The sequence below is a fragment of the Neoarius graeffei genome, chromosome 5 (assembly GCF_027579695.1).
Source record: "Neoarius graeffei isolate fNeoGra1 chromosome 5, fNeoGra1.pri, whole genome shotgun sequence".
Classification (NCBI taxonomy): Eukaryota; Metazoa; Chordata; class Actinopteri; order Siluriformes; family Ariidae; genus Neoarius; species Neoarius graeffei.
Window position 1 is genome coordinate 3,410,754 of NC_083573.1, and position 23,988 is coordinate 3,434,741.

Consider the following 23,988-nt stretch of genomic DNA (forward strand, 5'->3'; position numbering starts at 1 on the left):
TTGTTGACGGATCACCACCAGAAATTTCGAGAAACAAGTTATATCGATTAGTGTCTGACATTAGAAGCTCGTCAGAGGAATTTTACAATCAATTATAATATTGATAAAGGTAATTGTGGACAAAATTGGGGAACATGAAATAAATCTCGAAAAAGCCACTGAAAAGAATATAAAATGTCATAGTGAGTTATATTTGGAAAAATAAAATTGTAAATAGATATCTCGAGCTTCCAGGCAAATATAACTTGTGCTTTTAAGTAATAATGAGCTCAAATTCACCTGTAATTAAAGCCTGATTTTAAGAGGGTAGATATTCTAAAATGATGCATTTTACTGAACACATGATTTTAGTTCATAAAAAAAATCTGTGGAAAAATATACATTAAGAAGTAACCCTGTTCTAAATCTTGATTTAGTTTTAAAATGAATGAATAGGCTCTATTGAAGGCTCAATTTTACATGTTTAAAAAAATATTTTCTAGAAGATGAGAGTACTGTGGTGTAGAACCAAACACCTGTTGAGTCTCGAAAGCAACTTGGTCAAATTTTAAGTGGGGGCCAAAAAAAAAAGCCCCAAATAAATGATGAATGTCTTACCTTCAGCCGAGTTCAAAAGAAATGGTTTCTGAGAGAAGTTTAAAAAAAAAAAAAGAGGAGCACAAAAGGGGGGGGGGGGGGGGGGGGATTAATTGTCCAAGCACAAGTGCTGCAAGGTAAAATTGGCCATGTCTGTAGAACTAGAATTAAACTCTGGAGCAGAAAAAGATGATGGAAATGAAGCTGTGGATCAGAAGAAAATGTTTGAGATGTTTGCGGTCCAGCTGAGTGTGTGTGTGGGGCCACTAGGGATATGAGAGACAAGTGCCTTCCGACAATCCCTCCCCTTCTCTCTGTGTCACTCTATCTGTTTCCCCTCCCCTTCTCTCTCTCTCTCTCTCTCTCTCTCTCTCTCTGTGTTTCATGTCCTCCATCTCGGAGACAATTGCTGTACATCCACTCTCTTAAACTGACATCACATCAGGAAACATAAATGTTATTGTAACGAATGTGCGACAGAAGACACTCGTGTTTTTGTTTTGTTTTTTTTTTATTTCTGCTCCAATCTGGATTTGAAGGAAGCTTGTTCTGGGCAAGACTGATGTTGCATCTCAGAACCTAAAGTTTAGAAGCAATTTGATGGTTTTATTGGTCATTGAGGTCCTCGTGAAATATTTTGTGTTCATAGAATTCAAAAACAAGTGTTTCCAGGCAAAACAAACTTCACCCGGCAGCCCTTATTTTATACCTATATGTTGATAACGATAATATTTCTCAATCATCAGCTGTCAGGTTACAGTCCTGTGAAAATCCATGACCTTGAGTTTGACATTTCAAAGTCATTCAAGGTGAAAGGTCATGGTGCCAAATGAAAGCCCAGATGGGACGACTTATATGTTGATGATGGTAAACATCTGGCTATCATGAACCATTTTAAAGTTATCGCCCTTTGAAAACCCATGACCTTCAGTTTGACCTTTCAAGGTCAAAGATCATGGTGCCAAATGGGAGTTCCTACTGTATATGCTCATAATAGTAAACATCTGTCTATTGGCAACCATTTTTGAGTGATAATGGAAAATGTTATTATTTTGACCAAAAGGTTGACCTTTCTGGTGACCTTGATCTGCACCTTACCAGATTACCCCCAAAATTTAATCAGGTAATCTACGGACCATTGCCCACCTACCCTGAAAATTGGAAGTCAATCGGTGCAACCGTCTAGATGCGAGATTGTTCACGGACAGACAAACCGCACTGATGACGATACCTCGCCCCGTTTACTCCGTCGTGGGCGAGCCAAATGGGTCCTCAACACTGATTGGAGGAAACTTGCATCTCTGAAAACATCTGTTTCCCTGAAAATGGCAGCTGCTTCACCCCCTTTTTTTTGGTACATATTTGAAGTTAAATCCGTATTTTTATTCATTCAAATACATCTGTAGAGTGCTCTTAACAACAGGTTGTCACAAATCAGCTTTCCAGAAAAATAAACGCTTTAAGCATGAACTAATTTTTTCCCTCGTGATCAAGCCTGAGGTGACGGTGTTGAAGAAAAACTCCCTCAGACGGAACGAGGAAGAAACCTCGAGAGGAACCAAACTCGAAAGGGAACCCATCCTCATCTGGGTGAAAACAGATAACGTGATGTATAAATAACTCGCTTCTATAACAGTGTCCTATAGAGTCACAAAGTACAACTATGTAACCAGAAAATTCATAATGGTTTGAACATGAAGTCTGTTTTGAAGTTATAAACTGTTCATTGATGGAAACTTGAGTGCAAAACTGTTCATGACAACTGCAGTCCTAAAGTTTGCAAGTCCCCTGTGGTCCTCAGACATAAAAGCATGACTGTAAGTGTCCAGAGCGTCTTGCAAGTGTGACTTTCGACTGTCCGTATGGGGCCGTCCTCCACAGGAGCGACGTCATGAAACTCCAGCCAGAAATAGGGCATCAGGATGGATCAGAAGAGGTCAGCATCTTACTGGTGTCTCAGGATTAGGTTTCTGATATATTTTGTGACAGCATTAAGTGATGTAACCCATCATTTCAAATTGTATTTTGAGTCTAAATCATGCCCTTTGCACCTTTTCAAATAAAGACAAAACATTTGGTAACAAATGCACATTTCTAAAATGCATCACACACATGATGGACAGCCTGGTGATCTCCAGTTCTTAACCTTTGTTGACTGCAACGAATGTATCTGCGTCTGAGCCTCGATCAGGTCTAAATATTTGAGTCGTGCTTTGTTACGGGACTCTTGAGCATTATTTTGACTTGTTTCTCCTGAATTCAAGTCTTCTTGAGATCTAATACGATTTTATTCAAGGATGATTTGTCACACGTTATTTATTGCATTTGAGCAAATGTTCTCGGTATATTTTCCAGCCCTGACCACGTTAACAGAATTTTTAAAGCCTACCATTTTGCACCGCAATTTTTTTTTTTTTTTTGGGGGGGGTTGCATTTCTTAGTTTCTTTACCCAAAATTCTAAATTTCATGAAAACAGTAAATATGGCTGTTGACAGTTTGGCAACTTTTGTCGCGCAATAAAACTTGGGTTCCCAAAACGTAACCATGTTTGGTCCGGTGTGAAGATTTTGATTTGGTTCAGAATAAATCTGGGTTCGTTCAGAATTCACGTTCATAAATCCAATTTTATTTGAAGCTCTTTTTTACAGTATGGATTGTCTAAAAGCTCTTTCAGGCCAGGCCAAAGAGGAGTGATGGGGAAAGGAGAATCTAAGGTTCAGCAGATTAACAGAAACTAACATGATGCAGAACAAAAATATACATCACCAAAAATGCTGTTTTGCTCCAAATGTATGTCCAATGTAAATTTGGTTTTTAAAATTTTTCGAACAATGTTGAATCAAAAATAGCAACAAATTGATTCCGAAGAAAAATCTAACAAAGTCGATAAATATTTCCACTGAAAATGAACAGTTTACAATACAAGTTTTTTCTTCTCTGATAAGATTTACTTAGAATTTTACTTTTTCTACAGTTTAACATTTGACTTTATTTTGAACAAAAAGCTAACAAATAACATTTGTGAAATATTTTCCATTAAATGTTCAAAAAACATTTGTAACAGATATTTGAGAAAAAAACAAAAATCTCATTTTAAAATGACCAGAAGCGACACAAAATAAATCGCACCAAAAATCAAAATGAATAAAAAATGTAATTATATATATTTGCAACAAAAAATATTGATGACAAATTAAGATTAGGACTTGATGGTAACAAGATTAGAGTCAAGCATCAGCATTTTTAACAAAAGCTTGGTGGTTATTTCTCTTATTTCAGCCCTTCTGAAATACTGTATTAGTACAAGTAATAATCATCCTACTGATAGATCTGTTTTACTGTAACTCTGGGGATATTTTGTTTATCTCTCGTTCCTGTTGATTTGTCTGCAGCAGCAATTTGGCGTTTTGTAGCTGGGTGGTGGATCTGCGTCAAGCCCCCCCCCCCCCCCCCCCCCCCCCCCCCCCCCCCCCGAGGCGAGCAATTAATCATCTGAAGCAGACATCTGTTGCATTGAGAAAGCACTCGGGATCAAACCCAGCCAATCTCAGATCAAACGGCAGGTTATCATTGTCGCTTTTTCAGAATATCACAAACACGCCAGGTCCTGGAAGAAGCTCAAGCAGCGATAGTACAGCCACAGGCAAAGAACTTGATGAGGAACGAGGGCCTGAAAGGGGACGAGGCTCAAACTTCACTCATAAACTGATAAATATGCTCAGAGAAAATAAAATCACACACCACATCAGAGATTGACAGGTTTTTTTTATTTATTTAAAATGCAGATCAGCATCAAGATTTGGTGGAATATTTATGGAAAATGCCTTGCTGTACAATCAACGTTATCGGTTGAGTCCCAAATCTCTCTCAAGCACGTGTTCCATCTGAAAAGGAGTCCAAACTGAATCCAGCTGTAAATCTGATCATCTTGTCTGACCAGATGTCATTTTTGTTCTAATTCATAGAGAAAGTGGAAGTGTGATTTCAAGTAGCCTCTGTCGAGACAATATTTATTTCTTTTTTTGTGATTTATTTTACAGAATGGTTTTTGCACACGAGATGAATTTGTAGAACTTTCTTTGAGTGCAAAACACAATCTGAATTTGGTGTTGATTTGAAGAGTTCTGTCATGTTTCCAAATTTGTGGCTTTTTTAAAGATATTTTGTTTCACTGTTTTCAGTTTTCCTGGTTTTACTTTTGGATTTCTGAACTCACCATGCTGTTTGAGTTTGACATCTTGGCCAGGTTTGCTGTCGTGTTCCCAGATTTGCTGGATTTCTGGATTTGCTGCCTTGGGTGTGTTTGTTTTTCCATTTTGCTTAAGTTCTCCGGATCGAGCTGTCGACGCTGGAGCTGTGAAGCAGCAGTGCTGCTCCCTGCATCACCATGTTTTGCTGCTGTTTTTCCAAATTTGTGGTCATATTTCTGAATCAAGTGTTGGGTTTTTGGTTTTGCTGTAACGTTTCCGCATTGTTTTTGAATTTGCGGCCATGGTTACTGCATGGAAATTGCTGCCATTTCTTTGAATTTGCCTTCGGTTTTACTTGTTTGCAGTCATGTTTTTCCCAATTTGCTGTTGTGCTTCCAAATTTACTCTCATATTTTCTGAAGTTGCTCTTGTCTTTCCCAATTTGCTGTTGTATTTGAATTTCCAAAGTTTTGGACAGGACTCCTGAATTTGCTGTCATGTTTTAGAATCCCCTGGAGTGTTTCTGGATTTGCTGTGGGTTTTTTGTTCGCTCCTCTTCTGCCACTGCTTTATCTCGTTCATTGTTGGGAATGTACGGTCATGCTGCCGAATTTGTTTTCATGCTCCTGTATGTGCTGTCACAATCGCTTGCTGCTGAAGGTGCTGTTATGCTTCCGAATGAGCTTCCAAATTTGCCATCATGCTGCTGAATTTGCAGTCATGCTCACTAATTTCATGTCATGCTTAATAATGTGCTGCCGAATTTACTTCTGAACTTGGGGTTATGCTTTCAAAAGTGCTGCCAAATTTGCTTCTGAATTTGCAATCATGCTTCCTTCCATGCTGCTGGGTTTGCTACTGAATTTGCTGTCATGCTGCTAAATTTGCTGCTATGCTTCCTAATTTGCTGTCATGCTGCCACATTTGCTGCCATGTTCCTTAATGTGCTTCCTAATTTGCTATCATGCTTCCGAATTTGCTGTCGTGTTCCTGAATGTGCTTCCGAATTTGCTGTCGTGTTTCTGAATTTGTCATGCTGCCAAATTTGCTGTCCTGTTCCTCAATGTGCTGCCGAATTTGCTGTCATGTTCCTGAATGTGCTTCCTAATTTGCTGTAGTGTTGCCGAATTTGCTGCCATGTTCCTTAATGTGCTTCCTAATTTGCTGTCGTGTTCCTGAATGTGCTTCCGAATTTGCTGTCGTGCTGCCACATTGGCTGCCATGTTCCTTAATGTGCTTCCGAATTTGCTGTTGTGTTTCCGAATTTGTCATGCTGCCAAATTTGCTGTCCTGTTCCTTCATGTGCTGCCGAATTTGATATGTTCCTGAATGTGCTTTCTAATTTGCTGTCGTGCTGCCAAATTTGCTGTCATGTTGCCGAATTAGCTGCTATGTTCCTTAATGTGCTTCCTAATTTTAATTTACTGTCATGCTTCCTAATGTGCTTCCGAATTTGTCATGCTGCCGAATTTGCGGTCATGTTCCTGAATGTGTTTCCTAATTTGCTGCCGCATTTGTGGTCATGTTCCAGAATGTGCTTCTGAATTTGCGGTCGTGTTTCCGAATTTATGCTGCCCAATTTGCTGTCGTGTTCATGTGCTTAGTAATTTGCGGTCATGCTGCTGAATTTGCTGTCGCGTTTCTGAATATGCTTCCGAATTTGCTGTCTTGCTGCCATGTTCCTGAATGTGCTGCCGAATTTGCGGTCATGTTACCGAATTTGCGGTCGTGCTTCCAAATTTGTCGTCATGCTGCCAAATTTGCGGCCATGCTTCCTCACGTGCTGAATGAAGGTTTCAAACACAGCGTCGTGTTTTTGGGTTCCGTGTGTGTTGTCGCAGTTCTGAATTCGCCTCCATGTTTGTAAATTCGCTGCCTTGCTGTGTGTTGGTTCTGCTGTCATGTTTGGGTTTCTGATTGTGTTTCCGTCGTTTTTCTGTCAGTGGCTCTAGACATTTCTGTTCTTTTCCTGAATTTGCTGTTGGATTGTTTGTTTTTGTTGATGTTTCGCACTTCAGGGCCACTGTGTTTTTGGGATCTGTGAGACAAAGAAAGCTCCTTGAGGCTCAGTCCAAAAATCAGCTCAAGAATAATTTCAGACCTGACTGAAGGAGCAGGAGCTTCCCCAGATAGCAAAAGGGCGTTGATTCGACGGGGAATCATCGGCATGTTCTTCGACCATACGCCGTCGAATCATCGTGGATCACCGGCGTTGATTCAACACCGCTTTGCTCATACAAGTTTGCGTTGAAACGACGTTGAAAAGTGGATGGTGGCCGACAGAGAATAGACCCCCTTTCACCCTTTATTCAACTACGGATTTCTGTCGATTTATAGTTTAATTTTCGGCGATGATTCATCCAACTTTACTTCCTGTTTTATGTACAACAGGAAGGCTACAAATTAAGCAAAACAGGCTAAATTAAACTAGCTAACAATAAAGCATCGGGGCTCTTGCCTAGGATGAACACACACATGCATACTTCAACCATGAAAGTGAAACTTAATTTATATCAATGTGCGTAGGCTACGTCCTGTTTAATGTACAACAGGATATAAAAATGCATGCAACAATGCACCTCTCCTAATGTTTGTCAAGCTATCTAATGAGGCATAACTTTTAACATCGATAAGGAACAGAACACACTTGAACAAGTTCTTAGAAACATTTTATGATTTATTTATAATTTATAATTGTGGCCTATTCCTCCTGCGGCGCAGACACCTGTACATGGAAACAGAAAAACATAACCAAAATTAATTTGATGCAGCATTGATAAAGAAAGTCAGCAGTAGTGGTCACTACAGAAGCGTTGGTAGCCTGGATAATCTTTAAAGTTCATGGCCGCGAGGCGCGACCCATGGCTACACAAAAGAACAGGTCAGCTCAAAACGACATGCGACCTAGGCCTACATGCTCGATTTAAACGCTAAGTTTTCACTCCAACGCTAAGTTTTCACTCCAACAAGACAACTACTTCGACTCGTTTTTCGATTGAATAATGCATCTGCATTGTTGTTGTTTCAAATGGATACTAGTTGAGGGAAATTTCTCCAATGCGTGATATGACTGAAGTTCATCATAACTTCTTAAACTGCTTGAAATTGTATTCGAAATTCCCTTTATTATAGTGACTGAATAATGGTACGTACCAGATGTCCAGGGATGAATGAAAATGTAGCGTGGTCCAGTGTTTTTCTCAATGTTGTTTCAATGGTCCAAGCGTAACAGCAGGCCGATCCACAAGAGAGTCGCGATCCAACCGAGTGGTGTGGGAGTTTCACGTGCACCCAGGTATATAACGAAAATGATGTCATCCAGTAAACAGCAGTGGTAATCGCACTGCATTATGGGTCATCCTACCAATGTTGAAAACTGGCCGGCAAAAGTGACGATGGTTCAACATCGTATATTCGACCTTCTCTGACGGTCGACAGATCAACCTTTACCCATGGTGATTCAACAGTGATAAATCGACCTTCTCCGACGGCGGAGAAATCGACGTTTCACGGCGCCGTTTCAGTGTTGATTTTCTGACTTACGACGGAAACCGACCATTCTGACCAAGAATCGGCACCGTTTCAACGTCCCTCTGCTATCTGGGATCTCCTCCTCAAACACACTGTGGAGAGAAAGTTCTGGGGTGAAGATCTCTGGCTGGAAGATCCACACTGGAGACTTCAGTAGGGTTTTTAAGGGAACACGTTTTATATTTTAACAAGTCTGGCATGTTTCAGATCTCAGAACTGAACTTCAGCATCTCTCAGCTCACTGCTTCACTCCACACACGAGTGAATAGTTACTTCACACCTGCTCTCTTTCTTGGTTCGGGTTTCTGTCCTCCTACATCCTCAGTTGGCGGTCCAACTCGGGTTGTGTGTGTTTTAAAAGCCACATTTGCTTTTAAGCCACACTCTGAGTACTTTGACTATCCAGAACACCCCCCCCCCCAAAAAAAAAAGGAGGGAGAGATATTATAAATTAATGAAATGCAGTAAAAATGTAAACAAACTAAATAAATTTGGTTCAATTAAATATGAAAAGGTCAATTTTTTTTGATTAGCTTTAAAATAAATTATCAAATTGGATAAATAAAATAAATTAGTCTTAAAATCAATGCAGAGAACTTTAAAAAAAAAAAAATCATGTTCAACATTTTAAATAATCTTCAGTCCAGTAGAGTGAGCTGCTGATTCAGAGGTGAAGTGTTTGTTTATAAATTGCTGAAAGCAGAAAAGCAGCCTGAAGATAAGTCTCAAGATTGTGTCTCCAAATTTGTCCTCTAGAGGGAGACACATGTCACTCAGTAAATGTGGAACCGAGGTCCAGTGAAGAAAGTGCAGATGAATCATGAGTTTGGACCTGAATCCTTCTCCACAGTGGCAAATGATTCCTGTGTTCACAGGTTCTTTGGTTCTGCTACATCCTGAAGAAAAACCGATGGAGTGAAGGAAGGTTGACCGGTGACTGCAGTGTGGTTGTGTCCAGGACTCGCCTGCTGCAGGTCAGCAACAGGAATGAAAATATTCATTTCTAACATTGAAGCAACTCCAAACTTTGGAAAGACGATTTAACGTTCCCGATGATCTGTGGTGTAAATGTATGGATTTATTTATTTGCTTGCTTGCTTTTTATTTATGGACAAATTGTACTGTTTTCCCTCCTGTTTGCTAAATTGCTGTATGTGTAATTGTCTGATTTCTTCAGTGGTTTGTTTATTTCTGATGGTCATCCTTGCAAACTGTTTTAAGCCATTTGCATAACTAAATTTATCTGACTTACTGATGAATGAGTGAATTTGTGATGATGGACTGGACTGCATGATTTTTTTTTTCTTGGCCATTCATTAAATAAATGACCTGAATTGTCTGACTTTTACAGATTAAAGGAGCTGTATCTGGAATCAGATTATCTTTATTCAGCTGTTGGCGAACAAAATAAAGTCCTGATGTTTCATCGCCAGGTTTGGTTCAAAACAAAATAGTGTTCTATAACGAATAAAGAAAAAAATGTCATTTATTTTTGACCAGTCTGCTGTGGTATAAGAGGAGTACAACACAATTGTAAATACAATGATGTGATGACATTAAGCTCCTGGGTCCTAGTGCCCAAGATGCATCCTGTCAAATTTCTGGCCAGTAATTGTTTCTCTCTCACTCGTACTTTTCCAGTACAGCGTGCTGTAAAACAGGGCTAAATAATGAATGTGTGGATGCTAATATGATGGAAATAAAGGCAAGACAAACGAATATAGTATGAAATGCTTTATTCAGCCTGAACTCATCAGATTTACAAGCAACAGGTATTTGATTTAGAAATGAAGGAGACAGAGTTGATCTTAAACCTGCACAGTGGTGTGTATACAGTGCAGTCACATTAGCACGACGTGAACAAATCAACCACAGATCACGTCTTGACGTATTTTTTGGATGATGGAAGGAGCTTGTTGAGTGGAGCGTTAATTTTTCTCCAAAGTTTCTCGAATCCAGTCCAGGTAATTCTCCACTTTGGTATAGTAACCTCGATACGTTGTGTCTCCACATGTGCTCGGACCCCAGGACACAATCCCCGTGAGGCGGTAAGGTGTGTCAGGAGATCCAAACCCCAACATGGGAATGATGAGCGGACCCCCGCTGTCTCCTTTACAGCTGTCCACACCTTTCTCGACATCTCCAGCACAAAACATGTTGTCAGTGACCTTCAGATGGGTTTCGAAACAAGTCCCCGAATACTCTCTCACTTGACCGTATTGCAGATATTGACTTCGCATTTTCTTCTCTGAGGTCGCACCAAACCCCGAGACCGTCCCAGGAATATCCTCCATCGCCGATCCGTTAGTTTTCATCTCTGGGAGACACACGGGTCTGATCTTTTCGCTGAGAGGGACCCGAGAAGACATCTTCACCAAGGCGATGTCGTTATCGAAGTTTGGTTGTTTATAGCCAGGGTGAATTATGATCTTCTCAGTTTGCATTCTGACTGGGTTTTTGTCCCTGGCGTCGATCATCCCGCCAAGGAAGAACAGCAACGGATGGTTTTCCACCACGTGAGCGGCCGTGACGGCCCATCGGTCGTTAATCAGAGACGCACCTCCTCTCTGAGGTTCTTTAACCAGGAGCTGCCAAGGAATTTGTCCCAGTGTGGCGTCTTTCCCTCCAAAAATTCTTTCAGTAGCTGATTCTTTACTTAGGCCACATACTAAAAAAAAAAAAAAAGAGTAAAAAGGTAAAAGTTTGACGGTCATTGGACTGAACAACTTGAAAAATTCTGTACAAAAATCAAACGTGTATACTGTGAAAATGTTGCGGGTCATTTTTATAAAAGTGAAGGTTTTCAGTAAAAACACTTTCCCAAACATTTTGCTTTTGAATGAATGCAGCTGTCAAAATCTTGTTTTTTCTTTGGCTTTGTGAAAGCATGAAAGCAGCTGTTGGAAATTCTGCTCATCATTTGGAAGAAATTAACTATTTATTGACTATTTGAGATTTGTTTATGGGGTTTGTTTTTGGCCCATAAATTGTCAAACTGCTAGAACACCGTAACAATGGTGCTCGCTGTTTTGAAAAGTGATCAATTGCTGTTCGTTCACTTACCACGTGAACATGAATTTTGATTTGCTTATTTAAATCGGACAAATATTTGTGCATTTGTTGCAAATGGACATTTCACCTTTCATTAACTGAGTACCAAGAAATGCACTCGTGTTGCGAATAAAACCTTGAACCAAGCAGAAAAAGGGCTCGTGTGCAGGTTAATAAATTGAGTAGAAATTTTCATTAATGTTTTGAGAGGATACCTGGGACACACTGTGGTGGATGTTGTGAAAACGTCTGTCCGTTTTGCGCGACCCATTCTCCAGCCGCATCGCAGGTGAAATGTTCTGAAAGAAGAGAAGGTCAAATCACTCGCCAGCTCCGATTATTTACTTGAACTAACTGTACAGGAGATGTACGAGCTTGCTCAAGATAAAATTGACTGTAAATGTTTGACATGGTCCTCAGCCTGCAGGTTGGGTTGAAGAATAGAATGCGTTTTTCGACTCGTTCCACAGTGGTGTTGGATTCTGGCTTCTGATTGGTCAGAAGATGTGACATCACCCAGCCATGATGTTTTGTTTAAATCGTAATGTTGGATGGATTTGCTCTGGATATCAGAGCAGCTGTGTGTTTGTGTTTTGAAATTTGCTCTTCGACTAAGATTTAATTTTCAGATTTTTGATTTTGTCAATCACTTTCTACCGTTCCTGGGTCCTAGTGCTTGGTGTTTTCTGAGAAATTTTGAGCCAGCATTTGTGCACAGGTGCACGTGCGCACAGATTTACCATTTCCATCCAGTTTGTAGAACACTTCAGGGCACTTCACGCTGATTTTCTGCTGGTATGAAGTGTCTGGATCTTTCTCTGTCAGGACCAGGAGATCTGGAAGCTCAGGAATTCCACAATCCACCACTTGGAAAAGGAAGATACAGAAGAGATGTTTGATAATTTAATGACAATGTTGTATTTTCAGGTGATATTCTGTCCAGTCAGCAGAATATGATTGGATTGTCTCCACTCACGTTCACAGGTTTGTATGGGACTCCACTTCCCGTTAAGCTGACACGTGGACGTAAATGTTTCAGCGAGCTGTGACAGAAAAGAAGGAAGATGATGAAAATGAGTCAGTGTGGAAAATCCGTCATCTTCCCTTTGTTTTTTTTGTTTTTTTTCTGCGCTCGCGTTTCACCACCTAACACTACGTTCAGACTGCAACCTGAAACGACCCATATCCGATTTGTTGTGAAATCCAATTTTTTTGTTAGGCCGTTCACATTACCAATTATATGAGACTTGTATGCGATCTCCAATATGAACGGAAAACGACCCAAAAGTATCCCGCATGCGCAAATTGACACGTAATAAGCACATCTACATAATACGTAAACAAAAAAAAAGCGCAGTCTTCAAGTTTAATGGTTTCTTTTTTTGTTTGTTTGTTTAATTATCTGGTTAGTGTTAACGTGTGAGGTCTCGTGTGTGTTTTTGTTTCTGAACTGAAATGAAAACGTGTAGCCTGGTAACGAGGGTTGACTCCTAAATGTCTCTCTAATTTCTATATAAGTGCACTACATGTTACTAGGAAGTAATGGATTTTTAAACTCTATATAGTGCACTCGAGCTTCAGTAGGCAGTCATTTGGGATACGGCCACTGTATTACCAAACTCTTAATGAGCAATTCCAGCGTTATGGACGTGACACTTGAACTCAAAATGGCAACAAATGACCCAGTGCATGTTTTATTGTCTCCCAGTATTTAAACAGGTGTTGCATATTTTAAGGGTGTACCATACTGGAGAAGTGATAGAACAAGAACAATTCCCATAGTACATCTAGGGCATGCCAGAAAATGCCAATAAAAGATGCGTTATAGATGTGACAGGAAAAGTATCACTTTTCTTGGGTGACTGTATATTTTTTATCAAACTCTATGAAATTGTAAACCTAATGTCGAAATGGAGATATCCATTTGATAGAGGGGTCCAAGGTGAATATTAAAAAAATCTTTGTTTAAAATATTTTGTATTTCATGCAGAGTTTCGGAAGGAAAAGTCAGCGTTATGGATGTGACGAAATTCCGTTATGGATGTGACGCGTCTGAAATAGACATGGCGTATGTTTAGAAAATCAGCAATTTAACCAACATAACCCTTTGAAAAACTCTCTAAATATCAGCTAAAACTATCAAAGTTCTTAAATAATATTTAGGATGGCTATTGTTTTGCTGTTTTGTGGATTTTAGCATATATTTCTGTGGCTTGTGGCAATAATATAGAATTGTACATGATCAAAGTTGATTTTAGCTTGGGTTTTACATTATAAGAAAGAAAGACTGACAGTGACATATTAGGTTGGTTACAAATTGGTTCAACTTATTCACATCTGTAAAATACAGGCCTAGGTGATATCTCTGGGAGTGGTTTTGATGTATTACCTGTTGCTTTATTTTTGCATGGTGAGGTTGACATTTACATGGAATTGCCCTAATTCAGGCTTAATAATTTGCACATATTTATTTCATCATATTAATAAACTTTTTCTACATTTTTATAAATATTTATTTAGATTGTTTATAGCCAGCTGAATTCTGCAACTTCTCTCAGCGCTGGCTCAAGGTGCAGAAACACCAGTGCAGTTTGCTATGGAGATGAGGCGAGACCTGGCGATGTGGTTTTTGTGGCGGCGGCGGAACTCGCACAATAATCTGATTAATGTGGGCAGCAGAGTAATGAGACCGGAGGTGTCAAATTACTGGAAATTTCCAGAACAATCTTATAATCTTGTAATACAGGATGGTTTAAGTTATAAATCAGTTATAGAAACTGTTTATTTAATCAGGCTAACAGATCAACATCCAGGTCCCTACCAAATCCACCATTAGCTTGATCAATTCTATAAAAGTCTATTTAAATTCTGAAAACTGTACAAATGTTGTTTTCCACCAAAGAGGTGGGATTAGCCAACGCAGAATAGTGACGTTTGTCTCTTGTTGATGACGTGTAGGTCGCATGAATGTGACCTGTCCGGTCAGACTGCAGGCGCATGTGAAAATAACGGATATGCATCGGAATTAGGACCACATATCCGAGCGGCCTGGGTCGCATGTGAAAAAATCGGATCTGTGTCGTTCAGATTGTCAATAACAAATCGGATACAGGTCGCATAGGGGCAAAAAAATCGGATATGGGTCGTTTCAGGGTGCAGTCTGAACGTAGTCTCAGTGTTTTCAGCACTCTGTTGCACGGGAGAGAGCCAGCCAGCCTCAGAGACTCCGCCTACAACCCAAGGCCTGGTTTAACATGAGCAGCATTGTACACACTTCTTCTCTGGAGGATTACAGGTCGCGTCGACTCGACGGCATGGCCGAGCCAAAATATTATTCAGCGGTTTCACGTAGCGACATGTTCAGTTTCCCTCCAAACGTTCCCCTGTCTGCATGATTTTTTTTTTTTTGTGAAGAGCTACGTCTCCCATTGAGAACACTGACCTAACGTTCAAAATAAACGCGTCATTGTTGACACAGTTGTGAACTTGGGCAGAAGGAGCCGCCAGTGTCTGCGTTTCAGTGTTTTTGCTTTTCCTCAGCAACGTTTCAAGCTACGTTTTCTTGTTTCATTCATTTAAGAGGCGCGAACAGGAATGAATTTGTGTTGAAGTTAAATGTGTCGTTCTTTGACAAAAAAAAAAACAAACTCGAGTTATTCCAACACTTCTGTGGAAACGAGAGATGGCGGGTCACGTTAACAAACCAGTGTAAACCTGACTGTTTAGTTTCGCTCTCGGTACTCACGTCAGACAGTGTGTATCCAGTCACACAGCGTACAGTGACCGATTCGCCCACTGCGTACCAATCCTTCACGGGAAACACCAGGGAGTGGGGCGTCACTTTTCCAGAACATTCCATTCCTAAGAGGCAAGGTGATAAATCAGCAACCAGACAGACGTCTGATCAAGACGCAACACGGTGAAAGTTTTCATTAACAATGTGCAACTCAGAGAGTCGATCTTTTTAAATCCTGCCTTTCGGTTTGTACACGAGAGAGAAGCCTTGATTGGTTCCTTCCGGGTCCGAATGGAAGATGACTTGAACATGCTGGGCTGAGGTGAGGATTTCGGAAGGTCTGTCTGTCCCACAAAATGGCCCAAAGGTCACAGTGTCTGTCTTAATCTGATGGGGAAAAAATGGCAAAGCGGTTAGTTGGAGACAGGAGAGACTGGGCCTGACAAAGATTCCCGTCACGGGCGTTCCGTAGAAACATCTTCCTGTTTCTCGATATATAAAAAGGACTTTTGTAGACAAGCTTGATAATGGAGCAAATATTAAAAAGACAAAAGCTCAAGTAAAGTCACATGACTGCAATTAGTCATTATTTTAAAACGCAGTCCTGAGTTCAAGATATTTTTAAAAAATATTAGTGGCATATATTCTGAACTTTTAAACTTGGAATGCTGAAAAATGAAAGGATAGTCGGGTCTGATGGACACTGATCAATCCCCCCCCCCACCATGTCGTCTATAAATGTCTGAAATTCTTCCTTTTTTCAAGGACCTGCCTTTAACTGATGATGATGGTGCTCAGAGGAAGAGCTGCACCTACTTCTACAAAGTCGATGCATTTTCCATCTCTGCTTTCCACATCAAACACTCCAGTGAATATCAACTCGAGCTGATTCCCTTCATCGACAGAGAGATTGACGACACAATCGGCGTTCTCAAAGTAGGGCCCGGGACTTCCAGGCGGAGTTAACACTCCGGCTCCATGGCGGTCTTCTGTACAGTTAGCTAAAACATAGAAAAAAGACACATGCAGGCACGCGCACACCCACGGATTAAAAATCCTCGACACTAAATGTATTCATATTCAGCCTGAGAAGAAAAGATGAGTTTTAGGATTGGAGAAGCAGAGGGAAGGTGGGTTCTGGTGGTTTTTAGTCTCGTCCAGAATGTCAGAGGGCAAACTCGTGGAACGACAAAAGCCACATTCAGTAACTTTGTTCAAAATGTGTGAAAGTTTGTTTTACAGCCAAAAGTAACTTTGACGAAGGGAGTTTAGTCTTGGCAAACAATCAGTCAGCGAGGAGCACTTGTGTGAAGTTCAGGACAGGAGTCAGGATGCAAGTCCTTAGGCACCAAAAGAGTGAGAGTGAAGTGGGGCTCATGAAAAAGGAAGTGAGAAAAAGACAAGTTCGATATGTTCTTTCGAGCGGAATGAGGACGTGATGTGAGCTGGAGCTTCCACCAGATGGTGCAGTTTTTGGATCAAGTCCAGGAGCTGGATGAGCAGCGAGAGGTTGAAGGACAACTGAGCAGATGGAGGACGAAGAGAAAATTAGCTGTTTTCCATCATCAGGAACCATGGGGCCAAGGGAGCAGGGAAAAAAAAATAGATCTTTGATTAAGGTCCAGCCATGAAATAGATGGATTCCAGCCCCCAGGAGTCTGAGGATGCATCAAAAACATCCCCCAGACTCGCTCTATTTTTCCCCCAGTTTTGCTTTGGGAAGTTTAATAAACATTTGGACTTGCTGAGTCGGTAAAATTGATCTGTCGAGGGGATGTGAAACTGTCCACAGCTATAATTTCACTACCACAATCTCGGAGCAGCACAGGAAGTAGAGAGGGAACTGAAAGGGGAACTTCCTGGAAGACCTGTCCAAAGTTTCCAGTGTGAACACCACCATGATTCCGATTCTGGTGACTTTTATTAATCAGGGCTCGATGAGGAACTGTGCGTGTGACCATTATCTAAAAGTAGGGTTGTTTTTAGAAAGAAAAATGAGAAGGAAAGCAAGAAAAGAAAGACAAGTTCTTTCATTTCTTTCAGTTCCCACATTTTTGAAAGCAAGGATGCAAACTAAGGAACAAAATTCCCACTGTTCTTTGGCGTGAGAAAAAATAAGTAACTGAAAAGGTTTAAAAGGCATCAAAGAAAAAGAATAAATCAACTTTCAAAAACAACTTGTTCAGGCTGAAACATTTTATCGATGCACACTGGGATAACTTTTATAATCAGAGATGGGAGAATGCAGTTGAGAGCAGGTGTGTGCGCTTGCACGTACATACCACGGCATTCGTGTTGATCTTCATCAAGGTAGTAACCTGGTTTGCAGCTGCAGCTGTAGCCTCCGATGTAATTATGACAGAAATGAGAACAAGACACATCATTCTCCCAGCACTCATCAACATCTGTGGGAAGAGGTCAAAGGGCAGCGATCAACACGAGCATTCTGATCTGACTTGGGTTCTCCTATAAACATCAGATATTTTTAAGATTCCATCTCAAACAGGAGAAGATAGAAACATGTCAGGGTGTATGAGCAAGAGATTCGACCCAAAACACAACGACCAAGGGTTTTCAGCAAAACATGTCTTCGTTGTGTTACCCTTTGTGGTGTAAAACGCTTTGAATCCTGCGTGTCTCTCCGGGTTGGAGTAATCAGACTGGAAGGTGAGAGAGAGACAGCCTCCTGAGGACGAGTGGAGTGAGGGATTAACAGACGCCTGCAGCTCCTCTGGGGTCACCGTGCCACACAAGGTAGCAAGGAGGTTCTGATCTTCAGAAATCTGTCAAAGGGAAATAAGAAAGGAATTCAAAAAGAGAAAACAAGAAATCAGAGTGAAATCTGTTAAAAGGCCTTGAAAAGAAAAACAGGAGTGAAATATGAACAAGACTGCTGAGAGAAAATGGAAAGAGCTGCTTCCTATCCTCTACCTTCAGGGCATCGTTCTCACACTCGTAGCTGTTCTCCAGGTCCAGGTGCAGCAGTGTGAGCGAGAGGATGTAACCTGGCGGTGCACACCGTCTCCACGTTTTATGTAGGTCCGAGTCGTATCCTTGTGGATAACCAGGAGACTGAATCCATCCGGCGAGAGGGAGACAACGACACACGCTCACCAACACCACACCCACACTGAGAGAGAGACTGAGAGATGGACAGAACAAAGGAGATGATGACAAGACAAAGACAGACTTTTGGTTTTTAATGAGTCTGACAACATCTGACATTTTAACTGATTTCCTTTTTGATAGCAAATTACACCAAAGTGTTAGAAATATAATGTTGAGAAGGATGACTCTGCGTACCTGAACATGAGCATGGTGGATCTCACGATGTCTGCCTGCATGTGCTGCAGCGCCTGCTCAGTTCCTTTATTTAACACGCTCACGCTTATAATTTGATGATTGTGTGGTCAGTGGAATGTTGCATCGACATCCGGACATGATCTTTTCCTCAATTTCAGACCAAAAAATGGAAATAAATAAAAGAAGAAGCAGCTCTTTACACGATTGCTGACCAATTCGTCACACTTCTTTCAGCCACCACAGACTCTGAAGGTGCACAACAAAAAAGTGATATCTTTTGATCTTGACACAAGTATATCATCAGTGAAAGATTCTTAGACTGATATCTTGCACAGAGAGAGCATGCAAACCAACACATTTCTTCTCTTACTGAATAGCATTGCATTCATACACATTTACACATCCCTGCTTTATTCATTTGCATGTTGACATCATTGATTTATTGACATTCTTTGATACACATTCAATTTTGATGAGTTTCAAACCAGAGCTAGTGAAAGAACAAACAGTTTTATCACCACACCATCATGCTTCTACAGAACACAGTGAACATCTGAAAGTCTTTGAATTGTACAAGACGCGGCTCTGGTGTGGAAAGAAACTATAAACACAAGAACCAGCAGCCAAACCAGCAGCCAAACCAGCAGCCAAACCAGCAGCTTCTGTAGAGCTGTGGTCTAAACCAGTATCTGATGGTGTCTGTGATGGAAGGGGTTCAAAGCCAGGATCAAACCAAGCTTATCTTTTTGTTACAAACAAAAACACCAGACTTTTTGGAAGAGTGATGCATAGTAAAAGTTAAAACACTGACAGAGACTGTGTTGTTTGAAGGCACTGGTGGCTCAGTAGTCTGAGGATGAGTAAGATCCTGTCCCTGCCTGAGGCAAACAGGTTCGAGGCTCGGCTCAGGTGAACCTACAGTGCTGGAACCAGGTTGGGACACTAAATCTGGCAGAGAAAGAGAGAGAAAAGCCAGTCTGTCCCACCTGGGGCTTTCAGAGGGGTGAAAACAGGGGTTATGCTGCAGTGGACCATGTACCCCTAATAATTTTGCATATATATATTTATTGTGTGCATATATATATATATATATACACACACTATATATATATATATTGTGTGCATGTGTGTATATATATACACACACTATATATATATACACACTATATATATTGTGTGCATGTATATATACACACACTATATATATATTGTGTGCATGTATATATATATACACACACTATATATATTGTGTGCATGTATATATATACACACACTATATATATATATTGTGCGCATGTGTATATATATACACACACTATATATATTGTGTGCATGTATATATACACACACTATATATATATTGTGTGCATGTATATATATACACACACTATATATATATTGTGTGCATGTATATATATACACACACTATATATATATTGTGTGCGCATGTGTATATATATACACACACTATATATGTGTGCATGTACAGTATATATATATACACACACTATATATTGTGTGCATGTATATATCTACATATGCACACAGTGTGTGTTTACACATATGTGTATCTGTGTGCTTGTGTGTGTGTATATATATATATATTATATATATATACACACACACACTATATATATATATATATATTGTGTGCATGTGTGTATATATATACACACACTATATATTGTGTGCATGTATATATATACACACACTATATATATATTGTGCGCATGTGTATATATATACACACTATATATATATTGTGTGCATGTATATATATACACACTATATATATATTGTGTGCATGTGTGTATATATATACACACACACTATATATTGTGTGCATGTATATATACACACACTATATATATATTGTGCGCATGTGTATATATATACACACACTATATATATATATTGTGTGCATGTATATATATACACACTATATATATTGTGCGCATGTGTATATATATACACACTATATATATTGTGTGCATGCATATATATACACACACTATATATATATTGTGCGCATGTGTATATATATACACACTATATATATTGTGTGCATGCATATATATACACACACTATATATATATATTGTGTGCATGTGTGTATATATATACACACACTATATATATATTGTGTGCATGTATATATATATACACACTATATATATTGTGTGCATGTATATATATACACACACTATATATATTGTGTGCATGTATATATATACACACACTATATATATTGTGTGCATGTATATATATTGTGCGCATGTGTATATATATACACACACACTATATGTGTGCATGTATATATATATATACACACACTATATATTGTGTGCATGTATATATCTATATATGCACACTGTGTGTTTACTCATATGTGTATCTATCTGTGTGCTTGTGTATATATATATATATATATATATATATATATACAAATTTTTTTTTGTGTGTATATGTGTGCATATATCTATATATGCAAACAGTGTGTGTATACTCATATATACGTGTATCTATCTGTGTGTATACTGTATATGTGTGTGTATGTATGTATATGCACACACTGTGTATCTATCTGTCCATCTATCTATCTTTATCGGGTGTGTGTATATGTATGTATGTACGTATGTATATATACTGTGTATCTATGCACACGTGTGTGTGTGTGTGTATATATATATATATATATATATATATATATACTTGTGTGTGTATATTTATGAGTGCATACCCGTGTTGGTATATATGCACACGTATATATGTTTGTATCTCTATTTAATAGAAACTTTTTCTTGATTCTTAAATTCCTCAAACCAACGCCCATGCCACAGTGAAAGAAAGTCACACTTTATCAGTTTTTCCCGTTCTGGTGTTTGAACATTCACTGAATCTCTTGGTTTGTATCTGCATGATTTTGTGCTTTATCCTGCTGTCAAGGGATTGACTGATTAAAGATCTGAAGAAAAAATAAATAAATGTACAGTATGTACACACACACAGTTTATAGAGACACTCTGTACATCTACAGTACATACTCCGACTTATACATACAATATTTGTACATTCCAGTCATTCTAATGACACCTGTGACGACATGAGGCAGCACTTCGTCACTTCTCGAAGTTGATGTGTTGGATTCAGTACAAATGTTCACACTTCAAGATCAGAGCAACATCATCATCATGATGGTTCTCTGACTCTGTCAGAGCAGGTTTTGTGGGGTGTTTCTGGGATGCAATGATTCATCGTTTGTGGGGAGTGAAGACAAGTTCATTTGGTCCCATCTCACAGAAGATCTGCTGGAGCACAAATGAACTTGAAGGGGTCAGAACACACAGTGCACTGCAGCTTGCTGTGTCTTGGGCCGCATTGTTGCAGCCAGGTCAGTGTGTCCATGCTGACTCCTGTACACTGCACGTCAGCATCAGAACTGAACCATGGTGCAATGGAAGAAGATGAATCATGGTTTCTTTTATATCATGTTGAGGGCTAGATGTGCCGCTTATCTGAGGAAAAGATGGCACCAGGGAAGAAGGTGATGCTCTGGTTCATGTTCTCCTGTGGAACCTTCATGTGGATGCACCAGGTTATGGCAGGGCTGACACACAGAGAGACACAACCATTCACATTCACGGTCAATTTAGAGTCACCAGTTAACCTAACCTGCATGTCTTTGGACTGTGGGGGAAACCGGAGCACCCGGAGGAAACCCACGCGGACACGGGGAGAACATGCAAACTCCGCACAGAAAGGCCCTCGCCGGCCACGGGGCTTGAACCCAGAACCTTCTTGCTGTGAGGTGACAGTGCTAACCGCTACACCACCGTGCCGCCCCCAACAAGCAACTCCAGGACATGAAAATCACATCAGATGGCAGTGTGTGACTGTCTGTCTGTTCATTGTGTGTCAAACTTACGCCATGGAACATCAAACAAGTTTACACAAAGTACAGTTGAGTTTTGACAAAAATAAATCACGTGAGTGTGCCACTGCAGTTTTATCTTTCCAGGAAAATACAGAAGAATTAAAGAGAGACATAAAGCTGAACACCATTCAGAGAGGAGCCACTAACGTGCTGGCTTTATTCTCAATCAAAACACTTTTATTTCCAGTTTTAGGAATCAACTCGATATTCAAGTGACAGCAGTTTCATATGGAGTGAGGTGATCGGCTCTTTGCTGACTGGTGGTGCCAGATTTCCCACAACGCTTTGCATTTGTCATCCTCGGGCAACAACTTCTGCTTTCTGCCAGGCTGGAATGCTCTTCATGTGCAGGACCTGTGGTGGGGTCAGAAAGAGCGAGACACCTGGGGTTGACTTTATTTCCATAATGCAACTGTGTGACTCCATGACACATTTATTTATCCTCACTCTTGATATTCTGTTGACCAATTAATTTCTCCTCCAATCCAGCTCCTGTCCTTGTGTCTGCATTTATTAATTTGGCTACCAGGAGGCATACAGACATCTTTTCGTGAAAGATGTGCAGTGAGTTTCAACTGTTATTGTGATTAAATATGTATAAAAATTAGTGCTACGGTTTGGTTCTGGAATAATAAATAACCAATCAGTGTGGCAAGTGAAAAAACATTTATTCACACTTCCGTGCTCAGCCACTAGGGGGCAGAGACACCTTTGACTCAGACGATGGGCTGAAGCATCTGAAGAGGTTTAAAATGTAGTTCTACACTGATTGTACTTTTTAAAAACGCATTGATTCTTTCAGAAAATAAGACAAAAGACTATTTTCAATCAGAGCTTCTAGTCTGAACATCCATCATTTGTACTTTATTACTGACAAATTAACTACCAAGTGTGGTAATATTAATGACACTAGCCCTCTGAGAGATCAGTGCTATAGGGGATGGATGGATGGATGGATGGATATGACCCCGTGACATTGGTTGGCCCTGAGATACTGCGACACCGTCTTCACCACTTTTCCCTCCAGGTCCTCGACCAACTCCTGCCTCAGAACCCAAGTGAAGATGCCTTCATTTCTTCCACACTGCATGTTGATTGGGTCTCAGCAAACAACACCTTCCAGGCAAAGTTTTTGTCTCTGACACACACAAAAAACACACCTCCTCAACAGCAGATGGCGCCATTGGTCTGATGAACCCATCTATTCCTTGAAAAAAAAAAAAACAATTGGCTGGCTCAAGATATTCAGTCTGAGCAAGGGCTTCCAACCTTTTCTGAAAGGGAACCGAATCACCGCAGATCATATCTTTACGCTCAAGAAGAAAAAGAACCTTTTCAGGGGTTCATGTTGATGACAAAACACTTCACCAGCCAAACTGACCCCACTGCTCCTTCACACAACGATCCAACCAATCAGGTGACGGTGCATAAAACCACGCCAATCCAGGTCGAGAACTTCAAATATGGTTGTTGGTGCCAGATGAGTTGGTCTGAGTATTTCAAGGGAAAATAAATAAAATAACCTGGGACTTTTCCCTTTACAACATTCTCTCGATTCTCTTGAAGCAAAGGCTTCAAGACACAAAGGCTCACTCCTTCCAACCTTAGTGAGCAGAAAAGCATCTCCAAATGCTGAGGCCGATGGCCTCCAACAGCTCAAGAGCAC

General features: G+C 40.1%; 1 protein-coding gene across 1 annotated transcript; it reads right to left on the reverse strand.

Moving 5' to 3' along the window:
• Positions 1–10,019: 10,019 nt before the first annotated feature.
• Positions 10,020–18,485, reverse strand: c1s.2 (complement component 1, s subcomponent .2). Its single transcript, XM_060920980.1, has 11 exons — positions 18,389–18,485; positions 18,017–18,227; positions 17,688–17,868; positions 17,368–17,490; positions 15,902–16,086; positions 15,325–15,472; positions 15,095–15,210; positions 12,326–12,392; positions 12,090–12,215; positions 11,565–11,648; positions 10,020–10,966 (listed from the first exon to the last, which is right to left on the reverse strand). The coding sequence occupies exons 1-11, from the start codon at positions 18,427–18,429 to the stop codon at positions 10,227–10,229; spliced, it is 2,022 nt and encodes a 673-aa protein (XP_060776963.1). The 5' UTR covers positions 18,430–18,485; the 3' UTR covers positions 10,020–10,226.
• Between the last annotated feature and the right edge of the window lie 5,503 nt (positions 18,486–23,988).